The sequence below is a fragment of the Notothenia rossii genome (assembly GCF_949606895.1).
Source record: "Notothenia rossii genome assembly, chromosome: 1".
Classification (NCBI taxonomy): domain Eukaryota; kingdom Metazoa; phylum Chordata; class Actinopteri; order Perciformes; family Nototheniidae; genus Notothenia; species Notothenia rossii.
Window position 1 is genome coordinate 73,251,063 of NC_136912.1, and position 18,342 is coordinate 73,269,404.

Genomic DNA, 18,342 nt, shown 5'->3' on the forward strand with positions numbered 1-18,342 from the left:
CTAAGTGATTTAAATAAAAAAAGATGAAAAATGTTAAGATTTTCCTTGTGGAGTCTTCCCTTTTAATCAGCATGATCGCATCTTTATATCCTTCATAACAAACCAGTTTGCAATTCTTCCCATGGATCTGACATCTGACTTCGCTCAACATAACTCTGCTCACCAGTGTTCTTTAAGAGTAGTTTATATTATGGATATGATGTTGATTGTGATTATATTAAAGATAACATAATCAGATTAATGGAACATGGTACTGTGACATTGCCACAGTCACACATGTCTTTAAAAGGGATCTGTTTCTGGAATAGAGGAGACATTGCTATTTTATTTTATCAGCTGCTAAATAGACCATGAAAAGGCGGAGCGGAACAGTACTCAAATATTTACATGTTTGTAAGGAGCGTACATTTCTCAAGGTGATGTTCTGTAGTAAATCTGACACCATACTGTGACAGTAAACAGCCAGCTAAAGCTGACAGCTCAGTGGTGGTGTTTTGATTGCATTTCAGAGGGTTAGTGCAAATACGCAGAGTAACTTTTTGTCTTCAATTCTTTTTGTTGTCTGCAGTTTTATTTTGCTTGTCGGGGTTCGCTTGTGATTAACATTTGGTCCAAATACTACTCCTACTCACAGGTATGATGTGACAATGACAGCAAGGTTAGCAAAGATGATTGTTGAGGCTAAGCAATGCGATAAACTCAGCCACTGGATGAAATAATCCTGATTACATTTGACAGCATCCGACCTGACACTTCTCTTTGTCGTCGTCTTCCGTGTATGTTCTTGTGTGCACATTGTCAGTGTGTGTGTTCACCGTGTGTGTGTTAAAGCCAGGGGAATGTCCTGGTTCATTACCAAAGCAGTAGCATTCCCTTGCTAACCATCCAAGCTTCGCAGAGGTCTGAACCTGCCATGATCATCCCTGGTCCTGGATAAACATCAAAATGCTCTCCTCTCCTCAGTCCTTGCTAATCAGATGCCAGGCTCAGTCGCTGTCAGAAGACACGCCAACATACTCTCAGTGTGGACCAGGGCTATCTGTGTGTGTCTCTGCCAGCTTAAATCTTCCTGCTCTTCCTGTTGCCTAGTGCCTCTTTACCCCGGTGACCGTGGCTTATATTCTCCCCCACATACAGACCAGTCAGTATGAACACCAATGGGAGTTTTTTATTTTCTCTACCCGAGAAGAAACATATTTTTTAATTTGTTGACACTTGAATGTTTATTTTAAGAGTACCATCTATCAATCAGGTGTCTAACATTTTAAGTGGGCAGTCCCTAAAACCCCTTTGGATAACACTATATAGAGTAACACTGTTAAAGTCACAAAGTTTGTCACTTACATTGTTGCAGCAAAAAGCTCAGCCAGGTTCAATTTAACATGGTCTTTTCTGTCTAAACATAGCCATAGAAGTAGTAGCGAAAGCTGCAGACTTCGTTTTTATCAAAGACACACACTAACACACTAATATGAGTTTTATAATTGCTGATGTAATTGATCACTTTTTTTACCCCTTCATCCCCAAAAATGCTTTGGCAAGCCATACTATTTTTTGTTTTTCTCATGTTCGTATCTACAATACAGCACTTTATTTAAACCTGCAATTACAGTTTTGAAATCACTTTTGAACCAGCTTAACAATCTCTAAAATTTGTATCAACATATTGATACTGAAATCGATACGGCAGAGATTTAAGAGCTTTTTTGAAGCTGTAACAAAAACTAATGAGAGCGCTGATAGTACACCAAAACAATGAAGTTGTGTGTGAGCTAAAATAAAGTGAAAGATAGCTTCAAACACTGTTTTAAAAACAAAAACAATACCGATAATGGGACACTGTTGTTCACTCTGCAACAATATACTTTTTCAATCTTTGAGAAGTTACTTTAGAGGAAATGTTAGGGCAACTCTTAAGTTCATTCTGTAACTTTGTGGGATAAGAAGTTCACAAATGAATGTCATCAGTCAGTGTCCTCACTCACATGTGTACTAATACACATGTGTGTGTATCTGTGTGTGCAGGCATGTGTGTGAAGGTATCATCTCGGCTCGGTAGCAGCTAGCTAGCGGCTAAATGACTCTCCACACTTCATTAGCGGCGATGAGGTGAGCTGCTCATCTCCTCATTGTTAGCTAGCGCTAAGCTGCAGTAATCCCAAACAAAGGGCCGGGGCCTCGCAGCAGCCTGCGTGGATTAGACCGCTTTCTAGAAATATCCAAGAGAGATTCATTCTCATTCAAATTGGCCTGTAAACAAAACCAGCGGTGGCCGGGGAGAGAGATGAGAGAGGGGAGAGATGAGTGTATGATGGAGTGAGTGTGAAATATCGTGTATGTATACATGTGTAATATCTCTGTAGTGTGTGTTTGTTTGCGTGTGTGTCTGTATGAAGCAAGTGTAAATTAGTGAGAGTGTGGAAGCTCCACAGTAAAAAAGTGAAGGAGAAAAGGAGCAAAAATGGATAAAGAATAACAATTTGACCCAGCTGTATATTTAAATTACATAATACACTTCTGGCACCTCCCCAATTCAATGAAAGACAATAGAATTTCAAATTTGGTGCTCAAAACTTTCTAAAACTACATTTAAGATTCCATAAAAATAAAATCAAGTACTCTGGTTTTGATTCAATGTATATCATGGTTCAGGTCCTTTTAATCCTTGAACGTTTGCCAAATTGGGGGCTTCAAATGTTTGGAAAATGGACAATAGACATCAAAAGCGCCTGAATTCATACGTTTTTGAAAGAAAGAAAATGAAGTTATTTAGATTTGTTTTACTCATGTTCCGTGAATAGGTTGCGTTCCGCTGGCTTTAATGATTCCTACAGTGATGTCTTTGTTTTAAGCCTCTGCTGCCTTAAAAAAGGGAAGTTGGTCATTAACCATGATCCATGTCTTGATCCATAGTTGTGCCCTCTATGCTATGTTAGGTCCTTGAATTTGAGATACTTGGGTTTGGAATCTGTTGTTTAAGTAGTTGAAAGTGATATATGGCTTGGCTTCTTTTTAAGAATATGCCGAAGGTACGTGGCTGATGTGTTGAAAATAGGCAATAATCTATCAGCAACATGTTCTCCCCATTCCTAAAAAATCCCCTGTAGTGTACCCATTGTACTGGGGTCAAGGCACAAATTGCTACATTGAGGTCTCAAAACCTTGGAAAAAACCACCGCCACTTAAGTATTTCTACATATCTCCACAAACTTAAAGTAGCTGTGTGTTGTGCATGGTATATGTTTTGAAGTGACTGTCAGACTTAGTCTGTCAGATCATTTAGTTCTTCTTCTCATGTAAAGATGGCTTAAAACCAGATACCGATGTTATCATGTTCGGCTCTTTTCATTGAGCCAGATGCAGCTGCTTGTAACAGGCTCAGCAGGAACATTTTCACTCAAGTGACGAGAGTTGTCCTTTGAGACATCCTGCTAATCTGACTTGTTAATACTCATAAATAACCATCCATCAGCCCAGTGAATAAGATATATTAAAGCAGGCTTCTTCATCGGGCTGATCTGATGTTTTGATTAGATGTTTTTGGGTTAATTCTGCACTGAAATGCCAACAAATATTCAAATGTCATTACAGCCATGCATCACATTTCCTGATGCTCGTCACTCTTATTATTGGTTTTGATCATTATTAGCTGTCACTCAAATGGAATGCAAATCCAATCCAATCAAATGGGTTAGCTAACTATACAATTTGTCATTTTAATATGATGTCACTGAAAATGTAACTGATCTGATGACCAGGCTTTCTGTGTTTTCATCCAGTATTTGATCATTCTAATGATAAAATCATCCGGTGTGTTGGTTTATAATGTAGGACCTGTACAGTAGTTAGTCAAATAGTAAGCCATTAGCAACCATCAGTCAACGATTTTGTTTGGTTGTCATGATGTGGCCTAAACGTTGCAAGTTAACCCAATAATCAAGTATTTCAAGATTGTATATACTACCCATCATCTAGATCTTAAATCTAATCTTAAACCCGACTGCATTTACTTATCCATCATGCTAATATCCTGTCTAATCTTTAATCTAAATGTCTATCCACTAAATGTTTGGATTTCTGACGTTTTAATTGGCATTTTGGTTTATCCCTTATTTATATATATATATATATTATATTGCATTACATATAATTTAGCTGACACTTTTGTCCAAGGCGACTTACGATAAGTGCAGAAACCATAATATATAAACTAAGTATGAAAGAAGTATGAAAAAAAAGCTACACAGAAGTCTTAGCACATAAGGGTGGAATATACAAATGTATTTTATTGACGACATGTGCATTATATATGTACCTGGGGTAAATGTGTTAACACTCTCGGTGGTGCTTCAATGCCTTCTGCCAAACAAGTCTTCATCAGAACAAAGAACAGTTGTTTCTGCGGCTGGATTATTAAGAGATCATTTGTGCTTCTTTACCGTGCTACTGTTCAGCTGCAGCTTTATAGAAAATCAAAATGTCCAGGATTGAAATGATAGCAGTTTAGTTCACATCATTCTAATTTCATCATAAAAATTGTCTCTGCTATTTGTGAGTTTTAAAAAAAAAAATCACCAACATTATATTTTACTTTGAAAAAACTCTCAAGTTGACATCACGCATGCTAATATTCTCTGTGGAAAAAGTCAATAGGAGACCGTAAATGTCTTTGCACGGCCATTAAACCTAACACAAAAACATGTTGTTTGGTTTGGCCTATTACAAACTAATGCACCAGCACTTTGGTTTTTTGAGCGAATGTAGTTATCTTTCTGTTCTGAGTTGAAGTGCAATGTAATATCTATCCTTAGAGCCTCTTTTAGAGTTGAATTTGTTTCAGCTTTCCTGAACTTACTCACATTAAAGCTTACAGTCCAGACATAATAATCACATTCATCTATTACCATGAACCATACCTGAAAAAATGGTGGCTTTTCCCAATGCACACTGTCTGTATCTTCACTGTTTAAACTAGTTATGCTGCATTCTTCATTAATGACATTCCAGTGAAGTGTGTGGTTCTTTAAATATCTGTGTGTGTGTGTGTGTGTGTGTGTGTGTGTGTGTGTGTGTGTGTGTGTGTGTGTGTGTGTGTGTGTGTGTGTGTGTGTGTGTGTGTGTGTGTGTGTGTGTGTGTGTGTGTGTGTGTGTGTGTGTGTGTGTGTGTGTGTGTGTGTGTGTGTGTGTGTGTGTGTGTGTGTGTGTGTGTGTGAAATGTTCTGAACATAATTTGTGCCCATGCTAACTTTCCTGAAGATGGTAATTTTGCTGTAATCCAAAAACATAACCTCAATGGCAAAACGGAGGAATGTGATGAGATTAATTTTGTAAATGTGTTAAGTGTATTTCAAGAGAATGACATTTTCCACTTATTGTATCTTTAGAAAAATAACGACGATTTCAATGACTACAAGTATTCGATTTTAGGTCGGTATTATTTGATCATCTGTTGGGTGTTCTCCATTCATAGAGGGTCTTTTTGTGTACATTTTGACAAGGTATTACATATCCCTCACGTCTGAGGTCACTTCAGTTGCTACAGGCTTTAATGTCTCTTGTTTTGTGTTCATTTTGAGTTATCTGTTCAAAAAGATACTGCCTTATGTTTACTGCCTTGGGCCATTTGTGCTTTCTTTGTGTGGCTTGTTGAATCCCAAACAAGCCGACTGTTAGTACTGCTGTACCTTATCAAGCTTTACACCATGCAGATGTTTCAGTTGTATCCCGACACATTTTTTCCTGCAGTGAAATGGGTTAATCAATAAAGCAATTCAAATCTCAAGATAACATGCCGTGTCCAAGTCGTCTAAGTTTTTTATTTCAGTTTTTCCACACTTTTATTCATTGCTCTCTATTTCTGTTTTCATCACACTAATGCTAAATACTAAAAGCTAGTTTGTCATCAATCTTCCTAAAGTTATGTTCTACTTCACAAGACCAACACACACACAAAGAGTCAAGCAAGTTAAAATCACATCTTGATAAAAGACAGCATCCAAGGTGAAATAGTCAGTTAAGAATATACAAGCGCTCAGTGGCCAAATCCCAACTATTGCATGTTTTAATTATGTAATTAACTTTGGTTTTAAAGATCCTAATAAAACATATATGTTGGTGGGGTTTTACAGTAATGATTGTTTTCTTAAGTGTTGAACAACTATTTGAAATCCTTTTACTTCACTTATTAGTCCTGCATTGAAAATATTACTTGAGTAAATACTTGTTGTAAAGGTATTCATGACGTTTACCATAATATATTCATATTTTAAATGTTGGGTTTGAAATACTGATGCATTAAGTCATATTTTACTGTTCTATCTTGTGCAGTTCATGTTTATTTTCTCTTGTTTTGTGCATAATATTTTACATAACTATTGACAGCCTGGCATGCAAAAGTAACCTGTGACTAAAGCTGTCAATCTATACCATCATTAATGGCATATCAGTGTTTCCCATACATTGATTTATTTGTGGCGGGCCGCAACAATTAAATATCGTCCGCCACAAATGGATCTCATAAAAAAAAATATATATATATATTATTTATTTATTTATTTATTTATTTATTTATTTATTTATTTATTTATTTATTTATTTATTTATTTATTTATTTATTTATTTATTTCGTAGTCTAATGGATAGTAAGGTGAGCTGATGATCGTAAGGTTGCGAGTTCAAATCCTTCCTGGAACACCACTACTAGTGTGCCCTTGAGTAAGGCACTTAGCCCTTGGTTACTCCAGGGAGAATGTCCCTGTAATTGGTCATTGTAAGTTGCTTTGGAATAAGGCGTCTGCGAAATGCCTGAATTGTAAATTATATTTTTGGGAGAATAAACCCCACAGATCCTCAACTCTGGTGTGTTTCACTCATTAACAACGCAACACAGAGCAACAAGAGCGTTGTCTACAGTAGCCATGAACTCGCATGTATTATCTTATTTGAGGGGGGGGGGGGGGGGGTGAATTTATGGACCACCCGAATAGGTTAAGGGGCTTTTGGCTTTTCTTGCCGGGGGGGAGGGGGGTGCGGTGCCCCCACAAATAGAATCAAATTCTGTGGGAAACACTGCATATAAGCCCAGTACACATAAACAAGTATATATGCAAACAAACCACACAGGAGCAGGCCTTTCGATCCAACTAAGAACGTTATTTTGCAGAGGACGTTTTGAAAGCCATGTCCTATAGATCTTATTTAAAAACATTTGATGGACATCAGATAGCTTGAGTTTAAATATTTGACTTATGATCATAGAGCTCAAGTTACAAAACAGCAACACATTGCATACAGTGTTTATAATGTATATTGAACTGAAATCTAAGGATGCAATTAAGAGTATAATAAAGACAGATGAGTTTAATGCAAACAGAGGTTTTATGTCTGTCCAGAGAGGAGATCTGTGATTCTGTCACCGGCCTGTCTGCCTCTTTCCAGTTAGACACAAGGAGAGAAAGACACATGCCTTCTCACTGACTTTGTAGCTGTAACTGTTATAATGTTAATCAATTTCTCTTTCTAGTTGTGTGTGTGTGTGTGTGTGTGGGTGTGGGTGTGGGGGTGGGTGTGTGTGTGTGTGTGTGTGTGTGTGTGTGTGTGTGTGTGTGTGTGTGTGTGTGTGTGTGTGTGTGTGTGTGTGTGTGTGTGTGTGTGTGTGTGTGTGTGTGTGTGTGTGTGTGTGTGTGTGTGTGTGTGTGTGTGTGTGTGTGTGTGTGTGTGTGTGTGTGTGTGTGTGTGTGTGTGTGTTTGGTTCCTGAACAAACAGCTGCAGGACTACAGCGTCTTTCCTGCACCTTTCCGATTCCTGCCATGTACATACTACAGCACTTTGCTGTTAACATACGCAAATGTTATCCACACAACTTTTTTCTTTTCCTGAAAATGTGTCCTTCAACACTAAAACTTGTAAAGCAAAATCGAAGCTAGACATTCCAACATATTGTAGAGTAGGACGGTCGGTGTTGATACCGCCAAATTGTCTGTCTTTCCGTATTCTGACAAGAAGAGGAGTAGAAATAGGAAAGTGATTACAGAAAGTTGGCCTCTAGTTTGTTACATTCTGTCTGGCCTGTGCAGTCTTAAATATGACAAGAGGCCATCTTCTGCAGATGTATCGATAGCAGATGTTATTTTCCTCCAGAAAGCTCTGAAGAATTACTGTTTAAATTCATAGAGGAAAATTAAGCCTTTAAGAAAGACACTCATACAACGGACTGTCCCTTTTTAGTGTTATACGAAGCAGTAGGCTACAATAAAAAACAATATGAGAATTTGATGTTCCGTTCTTTTGGTAATGATGGTATTTGGTCTCAGTTGAACTTAATTAGCATTTAAGCAAGACATATTTTTGACCAATACAATGAACAAATAAACACACTTTTTGAAACAGAAAAGAGTGGCTGTAGAATATTATTACATCAACTTTTATAATGATCAACTCTAGATTTAAACTATTTACCTTTCCGTATTTGCTGATATAATGCAAATGATAGTATAGTAGCCATTCAACAATATTACTGTTTTCTACTCAAGGGCAAGTATAGCAGTGTTAATGATGGCTGTGAGGTGTGACATGATTGACAGTTGGTTTGCCATATCTCCCTCAATAGGGCTCCCCTTTTTCACTGATTACTGTGTTGATGTGTCTGTATAACACACACACACACACACACACAAAACTATGCCGATACACAAAGGGAGCCCACTGTGGATCTCCCATCAGGCCAAGGTGCGAGAAAACGCACAAAACAGATGCAGCAAATGTGTCCACACTCATGCATATGGAGCATGAGTGTGTATGCATATGTGTGTATTGTGTGTGCACACGTCAATAGACAGATTCAATGTGAAAGGCATTAGCATTCAGTGATGATGTTTCTAAAGGCTCTCATGGTGCCACTGGACTCATGCGCTCACATTCAGCCTCTGTAGATGGGTTTATAATTAAAGGGGCTCTCGCTCTCTAATAGGAGTGGTGTGTGTGTGTGATTTAGAATATATGGCACAGATTGATCAGATAAAGAGCCAAAGTCATATTACTTCTACTGCTAAGCCTATTCACACTGAGAGCACTGATCCCCCTCTTTCAGTTTTTTCTCTGAGTCTGTAAATCTTCCTGTGACGCTGATTCTGCTGCTTTTCCCGTTCCTCTTCTGTTAACCCAAGTGTTTTTCAGACATATTCCCCTCAGCTTTGGTATGTTGTGTATGCATATAGAGTCCACCAAACTCTCTGGCTGTCTGTTGTTTTTGTTCAGCTACTGTGCCTTGTTCGGCGGAAAACCATGATTCTAGAAATGTTAAATGCATCACTTACACTGTTTGTAATGCAAATAAAATAAATAATGAAGCTATTTATTTTCGGGAAACAATCCTGATTACTATAAAATGACTTATTGAAACCAATGCGCACAGTAGATAGCGTCAAAAGAGGAACATGGAATGCGGATCATGTTGTGTTTTCCTTATTTTATAGAGAGGAACTGATTTAATTTGCCGGCACACAAACAGAAAGATGCCGATGGTGCTGCTGATACTGAAACTCCAGCAACTTTGTATCAGTGTGTGGACATTTTTCTCATATGAACTGAGTAAAGAATAATTCAAAATCTATGGTGACGCAGTGTACAATATGAGGCCTTAGTCTTAACTCATTGTACGTGAAAACTTTATCAAATGTGATTGGTTAAAGGATGAGCAGGCTAGTGTGTGTGTAGAAGAAAACTGGTTGTGTGTGTATATCAATGTTTCGAAATGGGATTCTTTACACACTTCTCACCTCTTCTGTCCTCCATTATCCCCCCCTTGTATCCCCTCTCCTTTCCCTCCACTCATTCCTCTCTCCTCCTCACCCCTCATTCCCTCATCTAGTGCCCCTATCTCCTCCTGCTGCATCCCCCACAACCTCCCTCCACCCCTTTGATAGACAGGGTGTCCTCACCTTATAACGATCAGTGACATCCAATATGTTTGGCTTGGGATCATCCCCTGTGAGTCCATTGTGCTTTCTGTTAAACGCTTTATTGATTAGCCATGAGTTAATTACAAATGACATCAACCGTGGGCATCGAGGTGGCCTGCACGCGGCTGCAGGATCCATCCTGGTGGAGGGAGCTATGACATGTTGACTACACACACCTGCAGGCGTGCATCTCCACCTTAGCGGGTTACATTAGGCTACCTGCTTTCCCTCCTTATTAACAACCATGCATTTATGACATTTCACAGTGCCTTATCAACGCTTTAAGGGCATGCAATATTTTCTGGGCCATTATAGTGAAAAGGGTAGAATTAGGAACAGGAGTTTTCTGCAAGACACCAGGGGTATGCGCCCTGAATGCTTAATTCTATCAAGCACAACTTGACTCATCCTATGCAAAAATGATGAGGCTGTGCCAAATCCACAGCAGACCTTTGGAGGCTAATGTATTCTGGATTTAAGCTCCATTGTAAAATCCATAACACGCCTGCACCTGACCTGCTCTGCTGCAGCACCCCGAAAACAACCCCTCACCTCTGACTTTTTGCACAAAGTTAAGAAATGTAAACAATAGCAGAATAATAATTATAGCTTCATAATGACAATAATAATAATAATCGTTTCAAGCTTCAACAGCATGCACTTTTTCGAGATTTTTCCTTTTCATGCCGTGTCAGTTTCTCTTTGACATTGCCATGTACTTTGTGCAAAAGGAAAAAAGAAGCGAAAAAAATCTTTATCAAATCCCCATTCTGAGGCTTTCAATAAGGCAGGCCATTACCTCACTGGAGCTTTTGTTCGGCCCATACAAGAGAGAACAAAATGGTTATTCAGGAGGACGCTTTAGATTTTTATTGTGGGCTTGCTATTCACAAAGAGCACCGTTATTGTATTAAAAGAACCATCTGTGGCAGAAACAATGGCTTCAAATTATCTGTGAATACCCAGTGAACAAAATATAAAGCTTTTTCCTGCTCATTATGTGGGCTAAGCTAGGGGGTGGAAGATAGGAGAGGAGAGGCATAGACTTTGCTATAACTGACTTTTGTTGTTCTTGCTTGCATTCTTCTCCTTTTTAAATCGGCCCCCTTTTCACATTGTGTGTCGCCATAAACGGCTTTTCTTGTTGCAGGGCTCGCGGAAAGAAGACAGCGCAGCTCCAGACAGACAGCGGGGCTACACCGCGGACATAGCGAGCCGGCTGCCGGATAGAAACAGCGCGGACTACCGGGGATGGGGGAACTTGCGGAGGGCGCCGTTTTGAGATTTCGCAGGCCGGCGTTGGGAGCTCTGTGCCGGGCACGCGGATGCTTCCTCGCCGGGGGATGTGCGCTGGAGAAGGTTGAGAGGAACGGCATCTTATTTAATTTCTGCCAATCAAGACAAGAGGAGGACAACTCCCAAACTGGCAGTAAGTTGGAGTGCAGTGGAGAGGAGAAGCCGTTTGTGTGTGCGTGTGTTTGTGTGCGTGTCGCTGTCGGTGTGTATCTCAGTGTGTGTTTGAGTCGGGGTGTGTGTAAACCATGCAGTGTTGTGGAATGACACCGCATGGCATCATGAGCTTCACTGACTGTCTGAGTTGTTGGCCGCTTTGCTTTACTCAACATGCACATAGATCATCTGTGCAGACAGAATAAATATGGATATCACATTTTATTTATTTCCTTGACGTATTTGAATAATAATTATGGTTATGTTTTCCCCTTTGAATATGTATTATATACAACGGCAAACAAACGCTGGTTTAATTACAAATTATACAGAAAACTTTGGATTGTTATTTCTAAAATCGGTGACCTTTTATTAGGAGATTAAAAATGTTTTTTATTTTTCGCTTAACATTTTATTTATATTATTAATATTTTTATTTTCTTGCTTTATATTTTAATTGCATATGGCCTTAAACGAAATGTTGTCAAAGTTGCAACCTGACAAATACTGTGTAAAAATGCTAACTATTTTAAGTTTGTCATCGACTTAAATATCATAAATATATCATGTCCAAATCTATTTGCAAGAAATAGTAAAATGATGAGATAAACCATAACTTGAGCAATAAACTTGTGTCTTCAAAATTGAAAACAATTGTATTCCTAGTGTATCTAAAAATAAAAGGAAAACAAGCTCTACGTTATTTATATTTTCCACAATTATCTCCGAGCAGGATTTATTAATGATTTCATTAAGTATTTTCTCGGCTGCATCCCCAGCCCCTGTTACGGCCCCTAGTGGAAAGAAGAGACAAGTGTATTTCCATTTCACCTGAAATCTGTACCTCTCATTGCCATATATAGGCCTACAATAATAATTCAAATATATTCAAATCTTCAACATAATAACTACTTTTTATTTATTTATTTTTTGTCACGTGTAAGCTTGTATTTGCATTTTATTAGTTCCAAAAGTAGCATTATGCCATACCTTTGTATGAGTTGACGTCCTCTTTGCGCAGTTGTTAGAATATTTTCCAGTTATATTTGTGCTCTTTTTTTTTTGCTTGTTTTTGCAGTGATCCTAAAATCATCTAAATTGGTGAAACCACTAAACAGTATTTTGATATCACAGCGTGGGGTGAATGCTGTATTTGCTGTATCCATCCCAACCATGGTGTATCGCGGGGGCTTACAAGTGGTCCGAGGGAGCCGCCCTGTTAGTTTCTACAGTTTTTTTGTCTAACAACGGCTTTAATTCAGGATGATTGTGGATGCAGGGCCATTCCCGGCTGGATGGGGCCTGCTTTCAGAGAGCTGCAGGACCCCGCTGTTCCTTTATTATCATAAGCAGATTAGAGGTAGCGGGGAACACACTCAGATGCAGATAGCAGCCGAGCGCCCCATTTCAACCTTGCATTATAATGGACCGAGCTGCATGTGTCGCCTCTCGCAGCCTATTAAGCACAAGATGAATCTTATGTAAGGTGGCCGGGGCCGGCATAATGAGAGCACGGGGGCTCCGCTCCTCCATTTATTATCAAATGACTAAAACAAAAATAATAAGGCTTGATCCATTCACTTTCAATTATGATTTAATCTAGAGACACGCATTTAAATTAAATTATTTCAGGTGTATGTACTTGATCTACCTTTAATTATTGGGGTTGTCTGATTTGCAGACAGGCTGTGTTGTGACTGACTACACCTTGTGCATGTCTGCTATTTTCAATTGTTGCTGGATAATAATATATAGCCTACATGTTAAAATAAAAATGCATGCCATTTACTATAAAAAATTAACCGAACTTAAAAACAAGCTTCCCTTTTGCTGTGAGGAGAAGCCTGTCTGAGCATTTGCAGTTGCTTGCAGTTCCCTGTCTGTCCAGTAGGCGGCACTAGTGTCCCACAGTCTTGTCTTTAGGATGGAGATTCAGCAGAAGCAAAACAAGTGGCACCCACACTTACAACCGTAAAACATAACTTTAGTCGTTATTGGATATTAAAACTATATGAGTGAATAATTTCGCTTTAAACACGAAGATATTGGTTTTCTGTCATAGTAATCGCAGTGTGTTCGGTTTGATCTGGAATAAAGTGAAGCAGGTGGAGGCCGCTTTTCACACTAATTGGCTGACACGCTTGTTCAGGCTGATATGAATGAGCTGTGCCTTTTGTGCAAAGACACTTTATCTTAAAATATTCCTCACCTTTATTTCTCCTCCCCTCGTGTCCCCGGTACGTCCCCCCCCCCCCCCCCCCCCCCCCCCCCCCCCCCCCCCCACTACAAATCCCCAACAACAACAGCAGCACTGTGGCAGTGGAAGTGGAGTGGAGTTGGGTCTTTGTCCGGACAGATGTAGCGACAACATCCCAAACAAAAACCGCTTATTTGTGCTGAGATGAGCCCGTCTGCCTTCTGTGTGTTGGCATTCAACTTCACTAAACAAAGGGCTGGGGGAAACATCTTGGATTACCTTTCCTCTTTTCAACGCTAAAAACCAGCCGTGGCTTCCCCCCCCCCCCCCCCCCCCCCCTCTCTCTCTCTCTCTCTCACACACACACACACACACACACACACACACACACACACACGCACACGCACACGCACACACACCAGTGCTATTCAACGATTTAACAAAGTTTATTTAAGTGTTGTTATGTTATTGGGCCGGTAAGTGGGGGCATTAGTGACTTTTTGATTCTGAACAACAGAAGTGTCACGGGCCAGGACTTAATGTCAGAACAATGCTGTTCAAGATAAGATGATACTGACACCATTAATGTCAATATTTGATTAATTTATTTAACAATTTTTATTTATTTTGTTCACACTGTATTACAAATGACCCTTTGCACTTTAGATTAGATGTGGATGCTGCAAATGTTAATAAGAAAACAACCGAAAACATTCATTTTTCGCTTTATATCTTTTGACATATGTTTTGTGTTTATTAGGAAAGTTGTATTTTACTTGTAAATGTTTGCAAAACGATTTTTCTAAACTGCCAGAAATATGTGTTCCAGCTTCCTCTTTCTCCGTATTAATATAACTGCCAGTGTGCATATATTTCCATAGAAATATCTCCATAAGCCTGGAAATAGTAAATACTTTATATTGGCTCATATGGGCAGCCTGAGTGTGCGTGTGTCTCGGGGCAGAGCAGCCCCGCCCATTTATGCTAATTAATGCCTCCCATTGGTGTGTCAGGGGAGCAGGCCCGCTCTGATTGGCCAGGTCGAAGCCATTTATTCTCTGACAGCCCCGTCACATGAATGGTTGTCTATTAACTTGTTCAAAAACTATCTGGAGTTGACAAGGCTCAGGCGGACACAGGCGAAAAGTACAGTTTGTTGATGCTTTCTCGGAGAGGCAACAGGAGAAGTTTTGTGGACACAACATAGCCGGGACCTATTGGGAGAAGGCTCTTTCCCACACACACTCGGCCACACTCACCGAGAGGAGAAGAGAGTGTAGATGAGACGCGGCTTGTTGTTTTTTTTCCAGAGAAAAAGTTGCAGAGCAAAATCGACAGGTAACTTTTAGCAGGAGCACTGCGATCCCCACTGCCCTGCCTCTGGCTTGTGGAGTTTGTCTCTGTGTGTTTTTATTTTTAAACGCTCCCCCCTCTCGGGAGGTCCAACTAAAAGCTGTTCCTGATGTATAACATGATGGAGACTGAACTGAAGCCCCCTGCTCCCCAAACCAACACGGGGGGCCCGGGCAACAACACGTCCGGAAACGGACCCAACCAGAAAAACAGTCCGGAGCGGGTCAAGAGACCCATGAACGCGTTCATGGTGTGGTCCAGGGGCCAGAGGAGGAAGATGGCGCAAGAAAACCCCAAAATGCACAACTCGGAGATAAGCAAGAGGCTGGGCGCCGAGTGGAAACTTCTGTCCGAGAGCGAGAAGAGACCTTTCATCGACGAAGCCAAGAGGCTGAGGGCCCTGCACATGAAGGAGCATCCGGATTACAAATACCGGCCCCGGCGGAAAACCAAGACCCTCATGAAGAAGGACAAGTACACCTTGCCCGGTGGGCTGCTGGCTCCGGGAGGAAACGGGATGGGATCTGGGGTCGGTGTGGGGGGCGGGCTAGGCGGTGGGGTGAACCAGCGGATGGACAGCTACGCAGCACACATGAACGGCTGGACCAACGGGGGCTACGGCATGATGCAGGACCAGCTGAGCTACCAGCACCCGGGGCTGAACGCGCACAACCCGAGCCAGATGCAGTCCATGCACCGCTACGACATGAGTGCGCTGCAGTACAACAGCATGACAGGCTCCCAGGGCTACATGAACGGCTCCCCGACATACTCCATGTCCTATTCCCAGCAAAGCACGCCTGGGATGACCGCCCTGGGCTCCATGGGACCCTCTTCGGTGGTGAAGTCCGAGTCCAGCAGCTCCAGCCCTCCCGTCGTCACTTCGTCGTCCCACCGGGCCGGCCCGGGCTGCCAAAGCGGGGATCTGAGGGACATGATCAGCATGTACCTGCCCGGGGCGGATGTCAGCGAGCAGAACGCCCAGACCAGGCTACACATGTCCGGCCACTACCAGAGCACCGTGCCCGGGACGACGATCAACGGCACGCTGCCCTTAACACACATGTAAGAGACACACAGAGAGAGAAAGAGAGAAAAAAATGAACTTTATAAGATAAACTGTGGACTATTAACGTTGGACTATTTTTGTACAGAAAATATTCGGGGTGGGAAAAGTTGTATAGAAGTCTCCAGGAAAAGGACACACGACTCTTTTTTTCTTTCATTTTATTCTAAGGAAGCTCTAGAGGAACGGTAGGAGATCCCCTGGTCACTGGTGGATGAAGTTTGGAAGAATAGAAAGTGGGAGTCGCAATCAAATGTTTTATTATTGCAATCACCTTTTTGTACAGTATTTATCAAAGAAACATTACAATCAGATTAAATTGTTTGTTAAACTGCAAGAGGTTGCAATTTCTTTTTTTCTTTTTTTCTATATATATAAAGCAACGCCGGTTCTGCAGAAAATATTAAAAGTGAAGATGGCAGAACTGGAATTATATGGGAGTGATCAGTTATGCTCCTTTATACAGGAAACATTGGGAAGAAAAGGGACATAACACGAAGCAGGTACTGTTTTTTCATTTAAGGTCAATACTACTTAACATTTTAATTTCTTAAAAAATGATAAGACACTTTTTTTTTCTCTCATACAACTTAAAATATAGGTTGTTAATTTATATATCCGTCTCCCACTTTTCATCTGTTAGAGGTATGATGCTTGTGCTCTTTATTTTCTAATTGAGTTGTACAATTTCTGTATATTTACTGTGATATTTTAAGTTTTTATTTCAAAAATCCATTCCCGTAGTTGTATTTTAAAAATGGTGGCCTGTACGCAGAAGCCAACCACTCCATGTATATACTGGAACTAATACCATGCTTATAACAGTTACAATTTCAGCTGAGTATATTTTTTTTTCAATATGCAGTTTGAAATGAATAAATTTTGGAAATTTGGATACTTGAAATTGTTTGAGTTTTGATTTTATTTCTCTTTCGTATTTTGTTTCAATTGTCCTCTGTCTGTGGAGCTTTTCTGTCTTTCTGCTGATGTTAATTAATTCCTGTAACTGTAACACTGACTCTTTACATCTTCATGAATATAAAGTACAATATCTAGGCTAGAAAAAAAAAGATTTGGGGGGGTTATCATTGCTTCTTTTTAACTCCACTGTTCAAATAACTGGGCGTCATGGTTTCTATTTTCTAGCGCCTGCGGAGGGTCCCATCAAGCCAAGGTTTGTTGCCTGTTTCATAAAAAAAGTCGGCCAAAATTCAAACAACATTCCGAAATAATGTCCTCTATCCTTTTTTAAACAAAAACATCTAATCACCAATAATAATGGCTGTTGAGGCCCAGGCTACATTTCTACATATATTTTCTTTTTAATGAATTTATTTCTGCATTATTTATTATTGTGTGTCAATATATTGGCCTGCTTTTGGGACAGGAGACTGAGTGAGAACTAATAAGGTTATTTAAAAAACGGGCATAAAAAACATATTTATTTCCATAATTAATTTACAGTTATTATAGATTGGTGTAAGCTGTCTTCAGCATTTCTGTCATTGGTGGATTTTAATTTTAAAGACACTTAGGCCTAACTGTGACAGCAGTCCATGAGTATTTACAACAACCTAATCCTTTGAGCTCAGGCCTGTTTCATGTTGTTACAGTTCCTCTCGATGTTTGGTTTAACTAATAAGGTCGGTGTGATTTGGACTATTTTTGTAATACTCAAAATAATGGAGCTGCAGCTTATCACTCTAAATGTTCAATTAGGTCTAAATTGAAAGGTGAGCCCTGTTGAAAGGAGCCAAGCGAGCGGGACCAGCGAGATGCTTTTTCACCCGCCATGTAATGGCTCCATATAAAGTCTCGAGTGAGCTCATTTTAATTTAATGTTTAATCAAACGGGCCTTGCTGTTTCCCGTTAACCCCGGTTCTCACGGTTCAAGCTCACCGGGACTCATCATTACCAACAACCCCTCCTGCCTTAGAAAAAACACGGAACCGGTTCCAAAACGTTCCCATGCATCTACCAGCCACCCCTCCTCCCCCATAATAATAATAATCCTTATGATGAGTTAACTGCTCGCCTGAATTTAACTAACGGTTTTAAATCGGGTGTGTGTGTGAGAGAGAGAGTGTGTGTACACAGCGAGGTAGATTAGGGCCGTTGTGTCTTGCAGGCTGGGTCCCGGGGGAGTGGAGCTCACATTAACCGGCAGATGAATATTTGAAGAGGCCCCTCGGTATTTATCCTCTCCCTCTCCCCCCCTCTCTGTCTCTCTCAGCCGGACCTTCAAGAGGTCAGGGAATCGTTGGTTGCCCCATTAATTATTGATCCGAGCAGCTGAATTGGTTGTAACAGCCGAGC

General features: G+C 40.4%; 1 protein-coding gene across 1 annotated transcript; it reads left to right on the forward strand.

Moving 5' to 3' along the window:
* Positions 1-13,971: 13,971 nt before the first annotated feature.
* Positions 13,972-16,929, forward strand: sox2 (SRY-box transcription factor 2). The gene has a single exon (XM_079640181.1). The coding sequence runs from the start codon at positions 15,069-15,071 to the stop codon at positions 16,026-16,028; it is 960 nt and encodes a 319-aa protein (XP_079496307.1). The 5' UTR covers positions 13,972-15,068; the 3' UTR covers positions 16,029-16,929.
* Positions 16,930-18,342: the final 1,413 nt, after the last annotated feature.